This window comes from Coregonus clupeaformis, chromosome 3, assembly GCF_020615455.1.
Source record: "Coregonus clupeaformis isolate EN_2021a chromosome 3, ASM2061545v1, whole genome shotgun sequence".
NCBI lineage: Eukaryota > Metazoa > Chordata > Actinopteri > Salmoniformes > Salmonidae > Coregonus > Coregonus clupeaformis.
The window spans coordinates 33,154,964-33,178,052 of NC_059194.1; the positions used below are offsets into that span (position 1 = coordinate 33,154,964).

Here is a 23,089-nt window from a genome sequence, read left to right on the forward strand (position 1 = left end):
TCATAAAACTCATGTCATATACAGTGTCAACGTTTATGATCACTATGTTTGATGTACAGTTACAAGATGACATGGCGTCATACCCTGGGTTGTTCTGAACAGAATGAGCCTGTTTGTCTATTTTGAAGAAGATTGCTGCGGCACACGCACCTGAATGCACTCATGACTCCTTTCTATGCGCACCAAAATTAGTTTCCCTGAATTGCATTGTGAAAGCCTAACATTGTAATATCAGATTTTATAACTTAGCTGGTCATGTTGGCAATAGAACAAGCTTTCAAATGAAGCCCACCTGACCCAGATTGCGATTTTATAATGGACCGTTTTGGGATTTCATAAACAATGAATTATTTGATGGCGGGGATGCAACCAAACCAACTACAAGTGTGCTTGCTCAAGTTCATCAATGGCACAGCTAGGAGAACCAAAAAAAAGCAACTTATAGTTGAAGACTCTTCTTTGAGTCATAAAAGTGCATTGACATTACATGAATATTCTCATAATTTTACTGAATGTATTCAGATTTTTCAGATTTTGGTATCAACAAATGCGGCAAAAAGTACAGTAAATGTAACATGCACATAAAATCAACAGTGTAATGTTTGGATTCAGTTGTGTCAGGTGAACTGTTGTGTCCTCACCTTTTTGATATAATAATTTTCCCCATCATCTCCAAACTGTTCCCTTTCAATTGCTACCGTGGTTATGCATATGCTTTTCATATTTCTTCTGTAAGAAACTTTTCAGTTTAGCCCTATCCATATAGGACAATTCCCACGAGTGTAAATGGTTAAGGTAATTAAACCCACTAATCCCTAATCCACACAAACAGACAGCCACATGCACCACGGCAGGGGGAAATAGTCTACATGATTAGACAGGCTTGAGACAGTGACACACCCACAGCACACTGCACATATTGAGCTCCAAAAGTATTGGGACAGTGACAGTTTTGGCTCTGCACTTTGGATTTGAAACTATACAATGGCTGAGGTTAAAGTGATGACTGTCAGCTTCAATTTACATTTTACATTTTAGTCATTTAGCAGACGCTCTTATCCAGAGCGACTTACAGTTAGTGAGTGCATACATAATTTTTATACTGGCACCCCATGGGAATCGAACCCACAACCCTGGCGTTGCAAACGCCATGCTCTACCAACTGAGCTACATCCCTGCCGGTCATTCCCTCCCCTACCCTGGACGACGCTGAGCCAATTGTGCGCCGCCCCATGGGTCTCCCGGTCGCGGCCGGCTACGACAGAGCTAGCACTGCGATGCAGTGCCTTAGACCACTGCGCCACTCGGGAGACAATTTGTGGGTATTTCCATCCATATCAGGTGAATCGTTTAGAAATTACAGCACTTTTTGAATGGTCTCCCTATTTTAGGGGACCAAAAGTATTGGGACAAATTCACTTACGTATATTAAAGTAGTCAAAAGTTTAGGTTGGTCCCATATTCCTAGCACGCAATGATTACATCAAGCTTGTGATTACAAACTTGTTGGATGCATTTGCTGTTTGTTTTGGTTGTTTCAGATAATTTTATGCCCATTTTTTAAAATGAATAGTAAATAATGTATTGTGTCATTTTGGAGTCACTTTTATTGTAAATAAGAATATAATATGTTTCTAAACACTTCTACATGAATGTGGATGTTACCATGATTACGGATAATCCTGAATGAATCCTGAATGAATCGTGAATAATGTGAGAAAGAAAAATGCTAACCTCCTCTGTTATTGTAATGGTGAGCGGTTAGCATGTCTTGGGGGGTATAATATTTGTGCGTCTAACTTTCTCACAATATTCACGATTTATTCAGGATTATCCGTAATTATGGTAGCATCCACATTACTGTAGAAGTGTTTAGAAACATATTCTATTTTTATTTACAATAAAAGTGACTCCAAAATTACACAATACATTATTTACCATTGGGCACAAAATGATCTGAAACACAACCAAAACAAACAGCAAATGCATCCAACAAGTTTGTATAGCCACAAGCTTGATGTAATCATTGCGTGCTAGGAGTATGGGACCAGTATGGGACTAAACTTTTGACTACTTTAACATACATACAGTGGGGAGAACTAAGTATTTGATACACTGCCAATTTTGCAGGTTTTCCTACTTACAAAGCATGTAGAGGTCTGTAATTTTTATCATAGGTACACTTCAACTGTGAGAGATGGAATCTAAAACAAAAATCCAGAAAATCACATTGTATGATTTTTAAGTAATGAATTTGCATTTTATTGCATGACATAAGTATTTGATACATCAGAAAAGCAGAAAGTAATATTTGGTACAGAAACCTTTGCAATTACAGAGATCATACGTTTCCTGTAGGACTTGACCAGGTTTGCATACACTGCAGCAGGGATTTTGGCCCACTCCTCCATACAGACCTTCTCCAGATCCTTCAGGTTTCGGGGCTGTCGCTGGGCAATACGGACTTTCAGCTCCCTCCAAAGATTTTCTATTGGGTTCAGGTCTGGAGACTGGCTAGGCCACTCCAGGACTTTGAGATGCTTCTTACGGAGCCACTCCTTAGTTGCCCTGGCTGTGTGTTTCGTGTCGTTGTCATGCTGGAAGACCCAGCCACGACCCATCTTCAATGCTCTTACTGAGGGAAGGAGGTTGTTGGCCAAGATCTCGCGATACATGGCCCCATCCATCCTCCCCTCAATACGGTGCAGTCGTCCTGTCCCCTTTGCAGAAAAGCATCCCCAAAGAATGATGTTTCCACCTCCATGCTTCACGGTTGGGATGGTGTTCTTGGGGTTGTACTCATCCTTCTTCTTCCTCCAAACACGGCGAGTGGAGTTTAGACCAAAAAGCTCTATTTTTGTCTCATCAGACCACATGACCTTCTCCCATTCCTCCTCTGGATCATCCAGATGGTCATTGGCAAACTTCAGACGGGCCTGGACATGCGCTGGCTTGAGCAGGGGGACCTTGCGTGCGCTGCAGGATTTTAATCCATGACGGCGTAGTGTGTTACTAATGGTTTTCTTTGAGACTGTGGTCCCAGCTCTCTTCAGGTCATTGACCAGGTCCTGCCGTGTAGTTCTGGGCTGATCCTTCACCTTCCTCATGATCATTGATGCCCCACGAGGTGAGATCTTGCATGGAGCCCCAGACCGAGGGTGATTGATCGTCATCTTGAACTTCTTCCATTTTCTAATAATTGCGTCAACAGTTGTTGCCTTCTCACCAAGCTGCTTGCCTAATGTCCTGTAGCCCATCCCAGCCATGTGCAGGTCTACAATTTTATCCCTGATGTCCTTACACAGCTCTCTGGTCTTGGCCATTGTGGAGAGGTTGGAGTCTGTTTGAGTGTGTGGACAGGTGTCTTTTATACAGGTAACGAGTTCAAACAGGTGCAGTTAATACAGGTAATGAGTGGAGAACAGGAGGGCTTCTTCAAGAAAAACTAACAGGTCTGTGAGAGCCGGAATTGTTGCTGGTTGGTAGGTGATCAAATACTTATGTCATGCAATAAAATGCAAATTAATTACTTAAAAATCATACAATGTGATTTTCTGGATTTTTGTTTTATATTCCGTCTCTCACAGTTGAAGTGTACCTATGATAAAAAATTACAGACCTCTACATGCTTTGTAAGTAGGAAAACCTGCAAATACTTGTTCTCCCCACTGTATAAGCAATTTTCCCAATAAGCTGTGCGCGTGAGCTACCGTACACCTCCAGGACTGCATCGCAGAAGAAATACCAGTCCGCACAGAGACGTAAGAGATTGAACTTCATTGAGTTTGCACTATATAGATCAACGTTTTTTTTCTGTGATCGAATCAACATTATATCGGCCCATTTCAATGCAACGAACCAAAACATAACTAACCTTGCAAGATTTAAGTCTGTGATTTTGTTGTAGGCAGAGCCAGAGTGCAACGGAGTAGAATTCTATTGGCAGGGGTAGCCCACGAGTGGTCTTTCAGTCACTTGCGAGTGAATGCGCTTTTCAGATCAGTTCAGAGCGCAGGGCCGTACGTGTGCACATTTGTTGATTATTCTTTGCTAGTTAGCGAGTTATTAGCCCAGTTATAGATAAGTATAGGTCAGCAATGGGGATTACTGCATACAACAAGAGCACAAAACATGTAGGCTACATTTCAAGCTGTCTTTGAAAAGCCAGTCAGGTAAAAAGCGCATGTCTTAATTAAAGGGGCAGTGTTGTATTTTGAGACAGGCTTGAATATGCAAATAAGCCAATATGCAGAGGGGTGGCCTACATTGTTGAATTCTCTGTATGCTAATAGTAATTCATTTTCTTTTGTAAAGTGGTTTCTTGCATCGTACAACACAATGCAATTTACAGTCACCTATTTGGCCCATGGTGTTTTAGACCAAGTAAAAAATCATTAATGTCAAGCCCTTCATAATGTAAAAACATTTTTAAGAGTCTCATGCAATGTAGGCCTGCATTGAACACCACATATAGGCTACTGTAGGCTATATCATAGAAATCAAAAGCTATTTCCATGTGAAAATGTTATAGGATTTGCTCCATTGATTTTGTTGGTAGGCCTACATTATGCTCAAATAGCCACAATAGCCTATTGGCTACTGCTTAAAACTGTAAGGGTACAGCCACGGTGTTCACTGTGAACGCGCCGGACGTTGCACAGAATTCTCACAACGTTTAAGTTTTCGCCCACAAGACCAAAAATTAGCTCAGTGCCCCAGACAATTTGAGTGAACATTGCATATAAGTGAATATTTCCCAATACTTTTGGTCCCCTAAAATGGGGGAACTAAGTACATAAAGTGCTGTGATTTCTAAAGCTGACACTTTAACCTCCATAGTCATTGTATCATTTCAAATCCAAAGTGCTGGAGTACAGAGCCAAAACAACAAAATTCACTGTCCCAATACGTTTGGAGATCACTGTATTTGTTACCAGTATTTACTGGTTGTTTTCCCGCTTTGACATCCAATCCATACACACAACAGCCTTGTTTTGGCCCCTGCACGGGAGTTGAAAAACAACCATGACACTGGTGGGTTGGCACGCGCTTCAGGGCTATTGTTTTCCCATCGACCCTACTGCTGCAGTGTATAATACCTTTGTGGTATGCCTAACAAGGACAGAAAAGGCCCTTTTCGGCCAACTTGACCTCTCCCTCTGTGCCTCCGGCTTCTGAATCATTTCACCAAGGAGCCAGTGAAGTGTGGTAGTTGTGGGGGGTGTATGTACAGTGCATTCGGAAGGTATTCAAACCCCTTGACTTTTTCCACATTTTGTTACGTTACAGCCTTATTCTAAAATTGATTACATTTGGTTTTTTCCCTCATCAATCTACACAAAATTCCCATAACGACAAAGCAAAAACAGGTTTTTAGACATTTTCACACACAAAAATGAATAGGAAATATCACATTTACATAAGTATTCAGACCCTTTACTCAGTACTTTGTTGAAGCACCTTTCGGCAGCGATTACAGCCTCAAGTCTTCTTGGGTATGACGCTACAAGCTTGGCACACCTGTATTTGGCGAGTTTCTCCCATTCTTCTCTGCAGATCCTCTCAAGCTCTGTCAGGTTGAATGGGGAGTGTCGCTGCACAGCTATTTTCAGGTCTCTCCAGAGATGTTCGATCGGGTTCATGTCCGGGCTCTGGCTGGGCCACTCAAGGACATTCAGAGACTGGTCCCGAAGCCACTCCTGCGTTGTCTTGGCTGTGTGCTTAGGGTCGTTGTCCTGTTGGAAGGTGAACCTTCACCCCAGTCTGAGGGCCTGAGCACTCTGGAGCAGGTTTTCGTCAAGGATCTTTCTGTACTTTGCTCCGTTCATATTTCCCTCGATCCTGATTAGTCTTACAGTCCCTGCTGCTGAAAAACATCCCCACCGCAGGATGCTGCCACCACCATGATTCGCCGTAGGGATGGTGCCAGGTTTCCTCCAGACGTGACGCTTGGCATTCAGGCCAAAGAGTTAAATCTTGGTTTCATCAGACCAGAGAATCTTGTTTCTCATGGTATGAGAGTCCTTTAGGTGCCTTTTGGCAAACTCCAAGCAGGCTGTCATGTGCCATTAACTGAGCAGTGGCTTCCGTCTGGCCACACTACCATAAAGGCCTGATTGATGGAGTGCTGCAGAAGCAGTTGTCTTTCTGGAAGGTTCTCCCATCTCCACAGAGGAACTCTGGACCTATGTCAGAGTGGCCATCAGGTTCTTGATCACCTCCCTGACCAAGGTCCTTCTCCCACGATTGCTCAGTTAGGTCGGGTGGCCAGCTCTAGGAAGAGTCTTGGTTGTTCCAAACTTCTTCCATTTAAGAATGATGGAGGCCACTATGTTCTTGGGGACCTACAATGCTGCAGAATTTTTTTGGTTACCTTCCCTAGATCTGTGCCTCGTCACAATCATATTTCGGAGCTCTACAGGCAATTCCTTCGATCTCATGGCTTGGTTTTTCCTCTGACTTGCACTGTCAACTGTGTGTCCTTATATAGACAGGTGTGTGCCTTTCCAAATAATGTCCAATCAATTTAATTTACCACAGGTGTACTCCAATCAAGTTGTAGGAACATATCAAGGATGATCAATGGAAACAGGATGCACCTGAGCTCAATTTCGAGTCTCATAGCAAAGTGTCTGAATACTTATTTTTTATTTTTAGTCATTTAGCAGACGCTCTTATCCAGAGCGACTTACAGTTAGTGAGTGCATACATTTTTTTCATACTGGCCCCCGGTGGGAAACGAACCCACAACCCTGGCGTTGCAAGCACCATGCTCTACCAACTGAGCTAAGGTATTTTTTATATATTAGCAACATTTTCTAAAAACCTGTTTTTGCTTTGTCATTATGGGGTATTGTGTGTAGATTGATAAGGAAAAAAATAATTTGATCAATTTTAGAATAAGGCTGTAATGTAACAAAATGTGGAAAAAGTCAAGGGGTCAGAATTCTTTCTGAATGCACTGTATGTGCTTATCCTGGTCGTTCTGTAAAGGCTGGGGGGATTTGGGTGGTGGCTGGACTTGACATTTTAGTCATTTAGCAGACACTCTTATCCAGAGCGACTTACAGGAGCAATTAGGGCTAAGTGCCTTGCTCAAGGGCACATCGTCAGGTTTTTTTCACCTTGTCGGCTCGTGGGATTTGAACCAGCCCAACACTCTACTGGCCCAACACTCTGACCGCTAGGCTGCCATTTTGGGGTTGGGGGGATAGAGAAAGGCTTTGGGTGGCAGCTGCTGCAGAATCGGGGCCCAGTCCCAGACAGACTCATGCAGTTGACATTAAATGCCTTAATCAATGTAGATAGAAGGGTGGAGTTGGGGCATGCGCTGAAATTAACAAATATTAAAAGGCAACCAACAGAATTGGTGGCTGCCTATATCCCCCACAACTATTGCTGTGATGCCAGGGATTATTTTGCAGTCACAGTTCTGCCTTTGAAGGAATGTGTGGTATTATGTTGTCATGTATTTTATAAATGTCTAATTAAATAGTCTTAAATGTTCCTCATTACTCAATTGACCATCCTCAACAAAAAACATTTTTTTGATTATTTGGTGGACACTATTGCTTAAATGAAATCATGATGGTGGTCATTGGTCAACAGTAACACTTGATTGGTCATGTCCGATGTGGTTCGGTCATGGATAGGGTTGCAAAGCTACCAGTAATTTACCAAAGTTACCAGGATCTTTAGTAATTTTGGTAATTAAAAGATAATCTATGGCAATCTATCGTAACTTTGGTCGTTTATACTTGAATAAGAGTATTCATATATATAAATAAATACTATATATATCTGTGTCCATATTATCCATGATTTTCTAATAGATAGACCATGTAGTTCAAGAGAAAATAGCCTAATTAATGAAAAAATCAACAATGGCATTATTTTCAATTAACTCTGCAATTTTTCCAACTATTGACTTTTCTTCAACTGCCACCAGTTTGACACAAACATTGACCACAAGTACATATTGACATAGTGAAATAAATGTGTAAAAATATATATATAATGGATATTATGCTTAAACACCAATGGTGTTCACTAAGTTAATGGTTTATATTTAGGATAATGTTTTAATGCTTTGTCATTCTATTTTATATTTGATTGAATTGTCATACATTTTACATGTGTAAAGGCCACACAGGGCTAGAGATAATTAGACACCTGTGATAATCTGAAGTTCCCAAAAGGGACACTAGATGTCTTTTTGATAGATTACATAAAATCCTTGAAAGATACCAAAATTCGGATAGTTTACTGGTAAACTTCTAAAGTTTCCAGTAATATACCCTTTGCAACCATAGTCACAGAGGGAGAAAGTGCAGGCTTTGCTGACTTGTTTGTGCAGAGCCTTGACAGCTATTAAGCCTGGTAGCGACAGCTCCCATCAAATCTAAATATAAGCCTGTTGGACCGTCTGCCATATCCTGTTCCCTGTTCCATGGAAAGTATTTTTCATGAGGCACAAAAATAAACTCCAGTGATGAAGACTAGCGTTCTTGAGACACGCTGTTTGGTGAGGTTTGGGACAGGGGAATGTGTGAACAGCTGTTAGTGCCATAATGACTGTCTGAGGGAGGTGGCAGGGTCACAGACCTCCCTCCTCCTACCCTCCACCTGTCCTCCTTCCCTCACCCTTTCACCTCTCCAACTCATGAGTGCCTGCCTGCGTGCCTTCCCTCACAACACCACTAGGCCAGCCAGCCGCTTGTGTCCCTTTTCCCTAGATAGCGCACACATTTTGACCAGACCCCATAGGGACCACTATATATAGGGACTAGGGTGTCATAGCCAGAGGTTCAACCTGTTCTCCTTGCCATAGTCCACCTTCTCCAGCCAGACCTGTCCTGAGGAGCCTGTGGACATTATTATGAGACTTTTCAGGCCACTGCATGCCACAGAAACCTGCCCCTCTTATATGTGTCAACGGAACACTTGCTGTCTCTTTCATGAGGGCAGCTGAGTGATAGCCCAGTACTCATCGTGGACACATACAGGCGTTTACATGGTTAGCAGCACCCTACAAGGTGGACACCTGCTCCTGTCGTGGCCTGTGCCCATCAAAACAACTGCCTCCTACTACTTCTATTCCATATACCCCCTCCTGATATTGGGATCTACTCCTTGCTTTATTTTGAGTAGCTGATAATTTAATGTCCACTGCTCTTCCAGCTACCTCCCATCCCCTTCACGTCTTAGTTACTTCTTACTGCCCCCCTTTCCCATCTTACCTCATCTCACTACCTGATTTATCAAGGCAATAGGCACCAGAGCCAGATACTGTATTTAGCATATATTGCTCTGATAGGCAGGCACTACACTGTGCTTGGAAAATGATATCCATGCGACCTAGATAGCAAACATATAATGTTATGAGTTCTCACCCACAGTACTTGGACAGGCTTCTCATCTTACATTCCTAGGAGTTCTGACACACTTTCCACCCAGGAAAGATTAATTTTATCGCAACTTAACTGTGGCAATGATAAATGGGTCAAGCAAGATAGGATTAACAACAAACCTGACCCGCTTCCTGCTAGTGGACACAATGAAGCATTCTCAGAACACGTGGGACTCACTGAACCGTTCCGTCATCATCAGTTCAGATGGTCCTGTGACCTGGCTCAGGATGTATGTGATGTGTAACTGTGTGTGTGTTCCTTATCACTCAGAGACAAACATAGATATGAGCAAGCAGAAGTAAATGGCTAAAGAGGGCCTGTGATTCAGTGTCTGGGTGTGGCCTGGCCAGTGCCCACACTGTCCCCCTAGGTGCACTCCTGTCAGAGCTGTAAATGAGCCTGCCCTGCCAGTGAGCCAAGCCTATGATTGAATAGGATGTCAGTGGGTGCATGCGGACATAGGGGTGATGTGCAGGTTAGATAAAAGCCAGTGGGTGACAGGTGTCAGTGTACCGGGGGCTGCTATGTTGTAGTCCAGTTTTTACTGGGCGTCGGTTGGGGAAGCCCGCCCCCCTCGGGCCAGGTGATTGGCCAGCGGTGTTGGTTGCCCGGTTGCGTCAGGCAGCCCTGTATTTGAGCAGGGTTCTGGATTGTTTACTGCAGCACTTTTCAGCAGAGAGTCCCGAGCCCAACACGACGCAGCCAGCCAGTCAGCTGAGGACAGAGCTCTCCACAATATGTACTCAGGCAGTCAGGATTTGCTATTCGACCTGCTCATACAGACTTTATCGGCAATAAGCGCTCAGTCTGGATAACCAAAGAACCGACAAAAAAAAAACGTCAGACTTGACAAACAAAACGACACGACTAACCAAGCTGAACCGACAACTGGTGAAAATGGCGTGTGATATTCTGCTGCACAGGTGAAGTCATGGGGGGGGGTTGGGAAGGCTGAGAGGGGGATTGTAGCAGTGTTTGGACATGTTCCGTTTTTGAGATGTATTCAGTCTGTGGGGATGCAGGGCTATTTGTGGCGTATTATGTTTTATGATGACCTAATGCAGCCCCATGGTATCTCTGATGGGTCATGCCCGGTTAACCTTTACGGATGAACTTGTTAAGGGTTCGTATTACATCGGGGGGTCTAAGATTGGATGACTAATTCTACAACTCTCACGGGAGGATGCAGCTCTGCGTAACTGACACGTTTTAGTTTTAATACACAGAGATAGTGTATCAAGGGGAAAAGAGGTGTTTACGAGCTGAAGAGTGATGCCCAGTAGAGAGTGTGTGGGCTTTTCTTGAAGTACCTGCTGAAACTGTGATGCATGGCAAGCACACTGCGGCACTACTCTCCCAGACCCAGTACATAACCTACAGATGCAGTGCTGAGCAGAGCAACTCTGCTGAATCACAACTACCTGGCTGCCTCTTCTACTGCTGCGACTCAGCCACTCCTACTAATAACAGGACTGTGTGTGTGTGTGTTTACAGTATGTGTTCATATGAGAGCTGACAATAAGCAGTCTATGGGGTGAAGCTAAATTGCAGAGTTGGAGGAAGCTCATTGTTTCCTGGAGCTTTGCCTCTTGTGATCTTTTAATTTGGCAGCAGATCACACACTGATCTCTCATTAGAACAGCAATATACATCAGAAGGTCCTCAGTTGGCTACCTTACTGCACTCCTATCGGTGTTACCTGTCATAGGCTATGGTATCTTAGGATGTCTCTTCATCCGGCACTGTTAAGTTACCGCCTTAGTCAGTGTACCAGAAGTCCACAATAGGCATCAGCAGTTCCCTTAAGGTTAATCTTACTGCAATTCTATTCCTATCTGTCATACCCATGGTTCTCTATGACGTGACTAGTCCAGACGCTGTTAAGCTACCTCTATTTTGGAAGGAAAAACACTGGTCTGACCTACCACTAGAGCCCTTTGCCCTGAGGTCAGGTCAGCATATTACAAAGAGCTATGTGGCAGATTATATGGCAGTCCTCCTTCTTATCCAAATGACTTTGGCAAAGTTGGTACGGTTATTCCAACTCATTAGGTTAGCCGATTGCGTGAGGCATTCCAGGGCTTTTTAAAGCTGGTAAAAGCTTTTTTGTCTCTGACTCCAAAAACCTTGGCTGGTGTTCCGTCTAGTCACACAAACTGATTTCTACACAGCCTGGGAATCAGGCCTGATCTGAGTGAGTCTGATCTGATTCAGAACAAGTAATAGAATAATCCCGAGTGTTTGAGAGGGAGATATGCAGTAATAGATATCTCTGTGCTATGCTCTCTGGCCTGTGTGTGGCCACGTCCAACAGTGCTCTCTCATTGTTTCCAAGGCAGAGCGAGAAGGTTCGACTTACAGAACATTGCTGACTCTAAAAGGACTACTACCTTGGAGTCGGTAAGATGGAATGGTGTTGGTTATGTAATCTAAAATTGTTAGACCAATACTCAACTCTCTCTTTCTCTGTTGATCCATACTGGCAATTGTCCAAAAGTCCAAAAGCTGGCAGTTAAACATGCAGCTAGGCTCTGTGAGAAGAGTCACGTAAAAGTTCCAGCACACCTCCACATTGAGCCACATACGTGACTCTTATCACAGGGCCTAGCTGTATGTAACTTAACTGTCAGAACAGGAGGTGTGGTGGTGGGTGACTGGGCATCTGGCCTGTGTGTTGTCTGACAGCCTGAGGCTTCAGTGTTTAATGCCTCTTACTGCACTGCTCTATCTCACTGTACGACTCTGTACAGCTCTTCAAGGACACGATGTCAGTCAGTGCGGAATCCGGGCGCTGCCTTTTTCTCAGTAAACAAGAAGAGGAGGGAGGAGAGGGTGTGAGGGGTGGCTGTGTTAATAATTAAGGTGCTATTGATGTGATTTGAGCGGCTGGGCAGATGCAGAGACTGAGGTGTGAGCCAAAGCGATATATCTTTAACACTAGAGAGAGAGCACTGTGAATCCTATTGGCATATGTAGGTCCTGTTGGGGCTTGGCTGTGAAAAGCGATACTGGAGACCCCACACTCTAACATTCTGTGGCGGGTCTGAGTCTGAGAATCCCTACTGTCAGTGGTTTGAAAGCTGTAGCCTAACTAAGGGCCCAGTGGGATAGGATAAGATAGGACAGGCTAGACTGTCTCTAGGCAGCAGCCATCTCCCAGGTTTAGCTGGTCAATAGATAGAACCATCCTAACTATACACTGGTGGGATGGAACTGTTGACAGGTACTGGAAAGGAATAGGCCAACACCATTCTACAGTTGAACTTTGTGCCTGTTTGTGCGTGTTTGTTTCTGTTGCTTGCGTGAGGAGGTGACCCACCTTGTCAATATCAACCTTTAGAACTCCAGTTTTTCCCCCTGAGGTGCCCCGTTAGTTGCCCCCCAAAGGGGACCGCTAAATCCGACACGGGCGTTAACAGCGACGGTATAACCAGCAGGGCCAGTGTGTTATGCAAGCAAAGATTCCTGGCATGCCACACTTTGTTTATGAGGCGGGCGGGCGGGCGCAGACTGCTGAATCAACCGGCCCCTTCTTCCTGTCACAAGCAACAGTGCTGCCTGATGAGAGGCAGGTGGTGTCCTGTTTTGACATTTTCCCACATCAGTGGAATGGCCCCTGTTTTTGTGTGGCGGGTACAGGAAGGGGACATTATGTACAGCAGGGTTCTTCAATTCCGGTCCTGGAGGGCCGAAACACCTCTGTTTTTCATCCTCTCCTTCTAATCAGGGGCTAATTCAGACCTGGGACACCAGGTGAGTGCAATTAACTACCAGGTAGAAATAAAAAAACAGAAGTGTTTCGGCCCTCCAGGACCGGAATTGAAGAACCCTGATGTACAGTAAATGGGCCTCTGCCTACCCGTCCGCCCATCCTGAGTGCCCGCCCACTGCACACCCTTGGCGGCGACTGGGAGTAGCTATTGAGAGGCGTGAATTGAATGACATAAGGAAAGGACATGCGTGTGTGCGTGCTCTCATGCAGTGCTCTCCAGAGGTGTGATAACTCCCTCGATACCCGGCCCTCTGGATGTACTTTCCCTCCCTAGGTAGAGCTGTTGCATAATGGGCCCAGATTAGGACCCAGCTGAACTGAGGCTATGACCTGTTGGGTCACTCCACTGCTCCCAGAGTTTTCCAATGGAATACACTCACACTCACGGCTCAGAGAAGGGAAGGTCATGGTTTAACAGGGAGGACGAAGGCGAGGAGGTGGTACATGATGTTCTAATGTTGCTTTCCGTTTCCTCTCTTTCAGTTCACACATCTCCCCTATCAGCATTCTTCCAGGATCCGCAGTGTAAGTACTTCTAAATCACCACGTACCCCTTTTTAACAGCAGGCGCTTCAACCCTATAGACATCTGAACGAAAACTTGCATTGCAAATTGGCCCATTGGGGTGTATCATTCAGTGCAGTTGTTTTGCTTTTAGCTACAATGTCCCCCAAAAAATACAATTTCAGCCATACCATAATGCATTAAATCAAGTGTGAAATCAAAGGATCCCCAAAAGTGTAAACAGCTTTCTGGTTAGACTAGGTTCTTCAAAGACATAGCTAAAAGCTGAGCGCTAAGCCACTGAGGAGGAGTTGGAGGGAAAGGGAGTGGGATACGGAAGGGGGGAAACAAGCCATGTAACCCATCACCAAACTATTTGCGTCGCAAAACATTTAGACTTGAGCACATCCATCACATGACATTCCTTCCCTGGTTCCTCTGTGGGTTTAGAGAAGGGGCGAGTCATGCTGTTGACTGGTCGTTACTGTACTGTAGCCTCAGGAGGCTTGCGCAATGTGCATCAGCTGGTGGCTAGCTCCAGGAGTAGTAGCCTAATGCTTTAGCTGGTGGCTAGCTTCAGGGCTAGTAATGCATTAGCTATAACTGGTGGCTAGCTCCAGGCATAGTAAACCTTATGCATTGGCTATAGCTGGTGGCTAGCTTCAGGGCTAGTAATGCATTAGCTATAACTGGTGGCTAGCTCCATGCATAGTAAACCTTATGCATTGGCTATAGCTGGTGGCTAGCTTCAGGGCTAGTAATGCATTAGCTATAACTGGTGGCTAGCTCCAGGCATAGTAAACCTTATGCATTGGCTATAGCTGGTGGCTAGCTTCAGGGCTAGTAATGCATTCGCTAGGCTATAGCTTCCAGCTAGATTTTCTAGCGGACCTACAGTTGTATAGCCCTGGATGTGGACTTATGATTAAGCCTGCTGTGTCTCGGCTCTAGGCTATTCACTGTTGTGATGGCTTTATACGTAGTGATGAAAACGAGAGCTGGGCACAGCGGGAGCTCATGGTGTTTCGGGAGGAGGGGGAGAAGGGTGGTACACCCCTGGGAAGCTTAACCAATGATATACATGCATATCTAAAGGCTCAAATGTACCACACAATGGTGATCAGGACTCTACACAGACTACACACTCCTGTGTTTGTCCACTAAAGCTAAGTCTTTATCCCAGTATTACTTCAGAAGCGAAAGAATACAGTAGAGTTCAGTACAGCTAAATGAGCAGGGAGTTTTGGTGCTTGGTTCAGATAGTGCTGGATTATGTATCTCAGGTCTCTAGAGCACAAGACTGTTCCCTTTTTTAGTCAGAGTTCCCTGGTTGACCTTATTAAACCTGCCAGAGAGCAGGAAATGGGTCGCCGAGCGGTTGAACTCTGCTGCTCATGTTCCTTATTAGATGGATTCAGAGGGTTCTTACTTTGGCAACAGGAGTTAATTCTTTGTGCTTGTGTTGTTTCCACAGCATTATAGAGAGGACCATCCGCGCCGCGGTGGAACAGCACTTCTTTGACCTCAAGAGCTCCATCGACCAGGAGATCAGCAGCTATGAGAGCCAAGGGTGAGCAGTGAACACACACACTTGTACTCAATCTCACATTACACACACACATAATGCCCATACATGATGCAAATATTTACACACAGAACGACATGTATCCATGTTCATACGAACATACTCACTTAGCCACACGCTCTAACATGCATTCCCTTGTCACCCATACTGTTGCCTAACGCTGGGTGGCAGGCAGCTCCAGAAAGGTCATGTTACCGCAGTTGACAGCGAGCAATGCCGATAGTTGGTTAGTTAATTATGTCTATTGACTTGTTTGGTTCCCACAGCGCGGGCCCCAGTGAGAAGCAGGTGACGGGACCAGGGCCATGTGATGGCCATGGAGAGGAGGGCCCGTGTGCGAGTGAGGAGGGCTCCGCAAGCAGTCCCCTGTCAGCCCCAGAGACAGAGAGGCACTCCGAACACAGCCCGGAGGCCCAACAGGTCAGTTATACAGTCGGTACTCCAGGTCACTGGAGACACACACACACACACACACACACACCCCAGACAAACATCTCCACAAGCTCTGGCTGTAATCAGAATATTGAACATTTACCATACCGAGCCTTGTCGTTGAATAGCGGCTATCACTTCATTACAAGGTTGATGCTTGTTGCTACTGTATCAGCAGAGCCTTTTGTGTGACTCATAACAAAGATGTCATTCTCCTGGGAGGGCCGAGGTGGTGGGGGACAAGGGAAGGCTTGTCATATACAGACGGTCTTCTGTTCTCCCCGAGCACAGCCAGTCCTGCATGATAACATCATCATACACTCTAGATAACTGCCAATTCCATAGACTTTAGATGTCCTACACAGAAATTGATTTAGCCTATATAGCATAAAATGACATGTCATGGATTGGGTGGGGTGGGGAGACAAAGACATCTGAAGAAATCTTTGGAGGTGACATGGCAGGCATCGGTCCATCAGTCTTCCTGTGAACCATTTTAGCTCTCCTGGCTAGTGGCCTTGGATAGAGGCTGTTTCCGCTAACATCTGCCCAACCTCTCCTCCTATCCTTCACCGCCACAGAGCTGGCTGGGCTCCACAGCCCCTTAGCCCGGAGGTGGGACCCTCCATGAATTGGGTCACCCTCTTTTAAATAGTCTGCTTGCCCCCAAAGAATGACAGCAACACCTGTTCAGACCTCAAACACTCCTCCCCTCTCATACGTACACACACTGTAAGCAGTTCAACCATCTCCACCTGCTTCATAAAAAAGGAGGCCACCCTCCAGGTATTCAAGCTAGCGTCTCATCAATACAACTTCAAAAAAACGTTTGCTGTTGATGCAGCCTCCATTTGATAGTCTACATGTTAGGCTGTGCTTTAGGGTACTACTTTAATGTAGTTTTTTTTTGCTTGGCAAGTGGATGCTCTTCAATGTGTCGTTTGTTGTCAAGAAATGAGGTAAATCTAATATTTGAGACGTTTTTTCTGTGTGTTTTCTCCTAGGAGGTCCAGGATTGTGACTCCCAAGGCGCCACCCTAGAGGAGAGTTCTGGAATGGACCTGCATGCCGCAGAGGCTCTCGTAGATGCAGAGAACAATATCAACACTGCCAGGTTGGTTTTAAAGCATTTAACAGTATTGCTACACAGCACAATTACCTCAACGGCTCAAACACCAGGCTTTGCCGTCTAGTTTATTTCCTGCCTGCCCAGAGAAGGCTGATGGCTGGCATTCAATGAAACAAGCTAATCATACTGTTGTATGCTAATCGGTACTTGGAGGCTTTTATGTTGCTGTTTTCTTAAATGTATTACGTACAACACAAACAGCCATAGCATGGCTTTGAAAAGACCGGCCGGACAAAGTTCGACTTTGCTGTGATGTGTCATTTTCAGTGACTGGGTTGGAGGCGTTCTTCTGTTGATGAGACTGTCTTGTGCTGCTGAGTGGTGGACACTTGACACGTTGTCTACTCTAATCAGTTGGATAGGGTTTTGTTCTCCCTCAGCTCATCTTTGGGGTCAACATGAAGCAAGCATACACGGATAAAAGCCTGTCAGTAGTCGTCAGTCAGTCAGCTGATCAATGGTCACTATAATGCATTGTGCATAATGCATTGTGTTCAATAGCCAGAGCAAAAACACATTTCAAACCGGCCATTACTCATGTCTCTCCCTCTCTCTCTTGTTGCAGGCAAGAAAGCCAAGCCTGTGAGAAGATGGACCAGGCCGATCTCATCACCTGTGTAAGTGTCTCTTGACAACCCCTTCCTCTCTTCTTCATATGACTGTGTATTGAACACTGTCTAACCCTCTATCTCTCTCTCACACACTCTCTCTCTCTCCATCCAGGACTCTGATGAATGTGACCAGAACCCCAACACCGAGGCCAGGGGGTACCCCTACCACCCTGCCAGCTCCCACAGCTCGCACCACGTCCACCTCAGCCGCATCTTCCCACACAGCCAGTGGGAAGGTAACTTTCTCACCGTGGTTGTTTTGTGCTTTATAGACAATGTTCCACAGGGGATAGTGAGAGTGAAGTTAGTTGAAACTAAACTAAATGCATTTTCAAGTAAACCTGGATGCAAATTATTTGAATGATGGGTTGTGCTAGCTAGGTATGAAAGTGCCTTAGAAAGTAGCTTAAGCTCAAGCTGGTTGCCGCAAACCTCAGCTCACTGCCGGCTGAGCTCTCCCTTCCTCCCTGCTGCATTAGCACCATCCCTAAACCATCTCCCCCTTCACATGTATGCACCTGCAAGGGAGAGGCCATGGTAAGGAGATCTTCATCCATCCTCCCTCCCTCCAGGCCTTCAGTGAGACTAATCCAGATATCTCTCTCTCTCTCTCCCTCCCTCTCTCCTGGGTGACCCACTTAGGGCTAGCTGACCCTTTTGTTGTTAATCACACAGTGAGTCAGTCAAGTTCATCACACCTCACCAGTATCTTAGAGCTCCAGAGAGGAAGGCCCCAAGCCCCATAGAGGAAACCTTCTCCTGCCCCACACCTGCTCCAGTGTTGACCCTTCACTGCCATGTGTGTCAGTGCATCACTACTGCGTGCTGAAAATCCCTAAACACCACCCTCATTAATTCAATTTATGTGCAATTTATAAGTGCCATTTGATGCACCAGACCACAAGTGTTTTGCTGCTGCCTTCCAACTCTCCGTCCTCCTCTCTCCTGTCACTAGATGTGTACAGAATGACGGTGTTCTTTCCCTGGCCCTGGCCCGGGACATTATCTGTATATCTGTGTGTTTGTCATGTCTCTTCAGATCCTGGAACTACATTGTTGTCGATGGTAACATTATTCTCCAATGACTCGTGTTATAATCCGAGACTCACCTGTGTTTATCTTTCTGTCCTGGCTAGACCCAGTGCCAGCCTACAAGTCTTGGCAGGACGAGAGTGACTCTGGCGAGGCCCAGCTGTCCCCCCTGGCTGGGCGCATGGTGCCGTTGCCCCACGAGGAGGACGCCCACCCCCTCATGGCCCGCCGCTTCCTGGACTTCGGCCACAGCCAACGGTTCCTGCAGCACTCTGATCCCGACTCAACCTCTCCCACCAAAGCCCACCACTCCCTGGGGAGGTGAGACCACACACACACACACACTGAGGCACACTCACACACACGCACGCACACTAACAAATTAGGAATGGTAATATGTACAGACATGATAGGCAGCTTTGATGTTTTCCTGTTTAGTTATTCTAGCTGATGAACAGATTGCCAATGGCTCATTATGATTCTTCGTTATGATTCCTGTATAAGCAGTGTTTCAAGGAGGATATGTGCTTTACACACTGTGTGTAGAGCATAGATGGGCTTTTGCATTGAGACTGCAGGTGCAGGTCAACCTCCTCTCTCTCACCTGCCTCCATTGTTGTGGTCCCCCTCATCTAGGCCTCGCCGTGCCTCCTTCAGTTCCAAAGAGAGCAGTTTAAGGAACGACTCGGTCTCCCACCAGCTCACCAAAAAACTACAGAGCCTCAAGAAGAAGATCAAACAATTTGAGGAACAGTTTGAGAACGAGAGGAACTACAAGGTAAGATGGATACTGCAACATGAGGAACGAGTTAGTGTTAAGAATAAATGAATATAATCAGCTGTTAGTTTCAAATAGTTCACCATTAGACTCGGATACTTCTATTCACTGTCCTCCACTTCTCTCCCCAAGCCGTCTCATGGAGATAGAGCAGCTAACCCAAAGGTCCTCAAGTGGATGACAGACCTCACCAAACTCCGCAAACAGTTAAAAGGTAAGCGCAGTCTCTGTGTCTGTATGGTGGTGTTAGGGGGAGTGGGAGGGTGCTTGGTTCCATGACAGGGCTGGGATGGGGTGGGCTCAGCTGGGCGGGTGAACTTCTGTGTGCCATCCTGTTCCTCCCCTGGGCAGCCTGGTCCTGCCCTGACCCACCTGCCTGCCTGACTGCCCAGTCATGGCAGAGCTGGGTCAGTCTCATCACTGCATGCATGCGTGTTACAGTACACACCAACTGTGGCTCTCACATGTGGCCTTCCTTCACTGTGATGGTCCATTGTGAAAGTCCCCCACCCCCCCTCCACTCATCTATATCCATTCCATATGAACGCCCCCCCAATCAGGAGATGCAAAGCCGAATAAGTTTCTCTCTCTTCTTTAAAATAAAAAAAACGGACGTCCCCCATCGGCAGGAAGACCGCATCTCTTTCCCAAAGGGTCCCTGAGGCACCAGGCGGTGCTTCAGTCATACAGACGCCACCACCCCTCCTCCTCCGCCCCGAACACATCCCATTATACACTTGCACGCCCCCTCACTGCCTCTAGACAGGCACCCTACCTATGTAAGTACACTCTAACAGCAGTAAGTAGAAACCAAAAACACTTCCAACTTGTTAAGTTTGAACTGAAGGTAGACTCTCTTCCTCTCTCTCACGCTTGCTCTTTTTCTCTACCTCTCTCTCTTACTCTTGCGCTCTCTCTGTCTGTCTGTTTGACGCGCTCCACTGGTCATACAGAAGCATATCCCACAGTCTCAGGAGTTTGGCAGTTGTTCTTTGTAGTGTTGTCATTTGGGTGTAAATTCTGCGGTGAACATCTTTGTGGGTGGGAGTCTAGCCAAAGTGTGGAAGCTGTATTCCTTGAATGAACATGGTCCTTGAGAACATGACAAAAATACCTCTGTGCAGTCAGACTGGTTTGTTTCATTTGCTGCTCATCCTTCCTCTCCTGTGGTTTCAGACAGACCTGTAGTAGTGGGTAGTTTGGCAGGTTTGTGTGGTTGGTCGTCAGGGCTATCCCCTTTCTCGGTCTCTGGCAGACAGACAGACAGACATGAGGACTCATGGCAGCTGCAATAACAGCCCATCAAGCAACTGCATGCCCACTGTCACTATGTCAACTATGTGAACTAACCGCACTGTTCCTCAGTCACACTCACGTCACTTCTCTCTCTCTCTCTCTCTTCTCTTCTCTTCTCTTCTCTCTCTCTCTTCCCCCCTAGATGCCAAACACAAAGAGGCTGAGCTGACTCCTCAGACGCGGCCACGCAGCAACACCCTGCCCAAGAGCTTTGGTTCCACCCTGGACCAGGCAGGCCACGAGGTTGTTGAAGAGGCCAAGGGCCACCGGCCCACCAGAGAGGAGACCCTGGACCTCATCCAGCGCCGCGTCAAGGGCAAGAGAGAGGAGGACGGCTGGCCAGAGGACATCAAGGTGAGACCGGTCAAAATACACACTGTCTTAGAGAGGCCATAGAGATACTTGGAATAGAACCCTACAGCTATCAAATCCAATGAGTCCTGTCCTCAGACATACATTTACAAGTGTAAATCAATATTGTGTAAATTGCTTGTTATGTTTCCTTTCTCTCCCTGTAGAAAATGACCAAAGAGCAGCTGTCGTGTGAGAAGACGGTCTTACAGAAGAACCTACTGCACTACGAGGGACTGCACGGCCGACCTGTGACCAGAGAGCAGAGGCTGGTGGTCAAACCGCTGTACGACCGCTACCGCCTGGTCAAGCAGATGCTCACCCGCGTCAGCATCACCCCCATCATCGCTTCCCCCTCCAGCAAAAGACGCAACCAGACCCTGCAGCCCATCATCGAGGGTGAGACGGCCCACTTCTGTGACGAGATCGAGGAGGAGGAGGAGGGCGAGGCGGAGGAAGAGGAGGCTATAGCCGAGGAGGAAGGCAGCGTGGAGGTCCAGGGGTCGGAGGTGATCATGGCTCTAGACCCAGTGTTCCAGCCCCAGACCAGCTCCCAGAGAGACAGAGACAGCCTGCTCAGGCCCAAGATGGAGGAGACCTCTGGGAAACTGGCCCTGGACCTGCGCCTGTCCAGCTCCAACGCCTCATCCATGTGAGCACACACACTCACTCACAACAGTCACTCCATTCCGCTACACTCAATTCACAACAGCCTCCTCAATCTTGATACAGTAACTAGTGTAACTCTGCCATGTAGGCTACACAAACACACAACTGAACATCCACACAAACACGGTCAGCCGTGGAGGTTAAATGGGCTCTGGCCGTCATATTACTTCTATTTGAAGCACCTGGAACAGAGTTGATATCTACTACAGTCGCTGGTCTTAGGAGCTCAAGCTGGATAAGGCAGTAATCTGGTTAGGGGCGTAAGCGAGCACATAGCCCCGGGCAAGCAGCAGAGAGAGCTGCCAGACCAGCTCTAAGCCCAGACAGCAGGGCTGGTTCAGGTGCCATGACCCTAGGTCAGGGTTCTTCAATTCCGGTCCTGGAGGGCCGAAAAACTTCTGTTTTTTATTTCTACCTGGTAGTTAATTGCACTCACCTGGTGTCCCAGGTCTGAATTAGCCCCTGGTTAGAAGGAGAGAATGAAAAACAGAGGTGTTTCGGCCCTCCAGGACCGGAATTGAAGAGCTCTGCCCTAGGACCTAACCTAACCTGACCTCTGTAATCCGGTCTCGGTATGGCCTGGCCACAGCTTGACCTGCTTCCATGCCCACAGAGGGCCACTGCCAGGTCATTTCCTGTCCCTAAACACACACTGATTTCCTGTTTTGATTTGAGGCCCCTCACTTAGTGTGCTAATGTATACCTCCTGTATCCCATAGGCCCGAGCTCCTGGAGCAGCTGTGGAAGACCCGGGCAGAGAAGAAGAAGTTGAGGAAGACTATCCGCGAGTTTGAGGACGAGTTCTACCAGCAGAACGGCAGGTAGGTACACATACACACACATACACACACACACACACACACACATATATACACACGCACACAAAACACACTCTTACAAACAGTGGTGCTGAAGCTTTAGCACCTGCGTCATCCCGCACCATCAACAACAGTCTTGGTGACAGAGGAAGAGCTTGAGGAGATTAGTTTTTTTTAATTTAACCTTTATTTAACCAGGTAAGCCAGTTGAGAACAAGTTCTCATTTACAACTGCGACCTGGCCAAGATAAAGCAAAGCAGTGCGATTAAAAACAACAACACAGAGTTACATATGGGGTAAAACAAAACATAAAGTCAAAAATACAACTGAAAATATATATATACAGTGTGTGCAAATGTAGCAAGTTATGGAGGTAAGGCAATAAATAGGCCATAGTGCTAAATAATTACAATTAGTATTAACACTGGAATGATAGATGTGCAAGAGATGATGTGCAAATAGAGATACTGGGGTGCAAATTAGCAAAATAAATAACAATATGGGGATGAGGTAGTTGGGTGAGCTAATTTCAGATGGACTGTGTACAGGTGCAGTGATCGGTAAGGTGCTCTGACAACTGATGCTTAAAGTTAGTGAGGGAGATAAGAGTCTCCAGCTTCAGAGATTTTTGCAGTTCGTTCCAGTCATTGGCAGCAGAGAACTGGAAGGAATGGCGGCCAAAGGAGGTGTTTGCTTTGGGG

General features: G+C 46.2%; 1 protein-coding gene across 2 annotated transcripts in view; it reads left to right on the forward strand.

Annotated features, from left to right (window-relative positions):
• The window catches only part of fam13b (family with sequence similarity 13 member B), a 73,932-nt gene that overhangs the window by 43,757 nt on the left and 7,086 nt on the right, over window positions 1-23,089 (forward strand). The window contains exons 8-20 of one of the 2 annotated variants that reach the window (XM_045208283.1): window positions 13,666-13,707; window positions 15,161-15,256; window positions 15,538-15,691; window positions 16,708-16,817; window positions 17,398-17,449; window positions 17,556-17,679; window positions 18,580-18,796; window positions 19,112-19,253; window positions 19,386-19,467; window positions 19,883-20,032; window positions 20,692-20,903; window positions 21,068-21,552; window positions 22,289-22,390. In XM_045208283.1, coding sequence (XP_045064218.1) covers window positions 13,666-13,707; window positions 15,161-15,256; window positions 15,538-15,691; window positions 16,708-16,817; window positions 17,398-17,449; window positions 17,556-17,679; window positions 18,580-18,796; window positions 19,112-19,253; window positions 19,386-19,467; window positions 19,883-20,032; window positions 20,692-20,903; window positions 21,068-21,552; window positions 22,289-22,390 — 1,968 coding nt within the window. The remainder of the gene's footprint in view (window positions 1-13,665; window positions 13,708-15,160; window positions 15,257-15,537; window positions 15,692-16,707; window positions 16,818-17,397; window positions 17,450-17,555; window positions 17,680-18,579; window positions 18,797-19,111; window positions 19,254-19,385; window positions 19,468-19,882; window positions 20,033-20,691; window positions 20,904-21,067; window positions 21,553-22,288; window positions 22,391-23,089) is intronic. The other variant, XM_045208284.1, reaches the window with a different exon arrangement.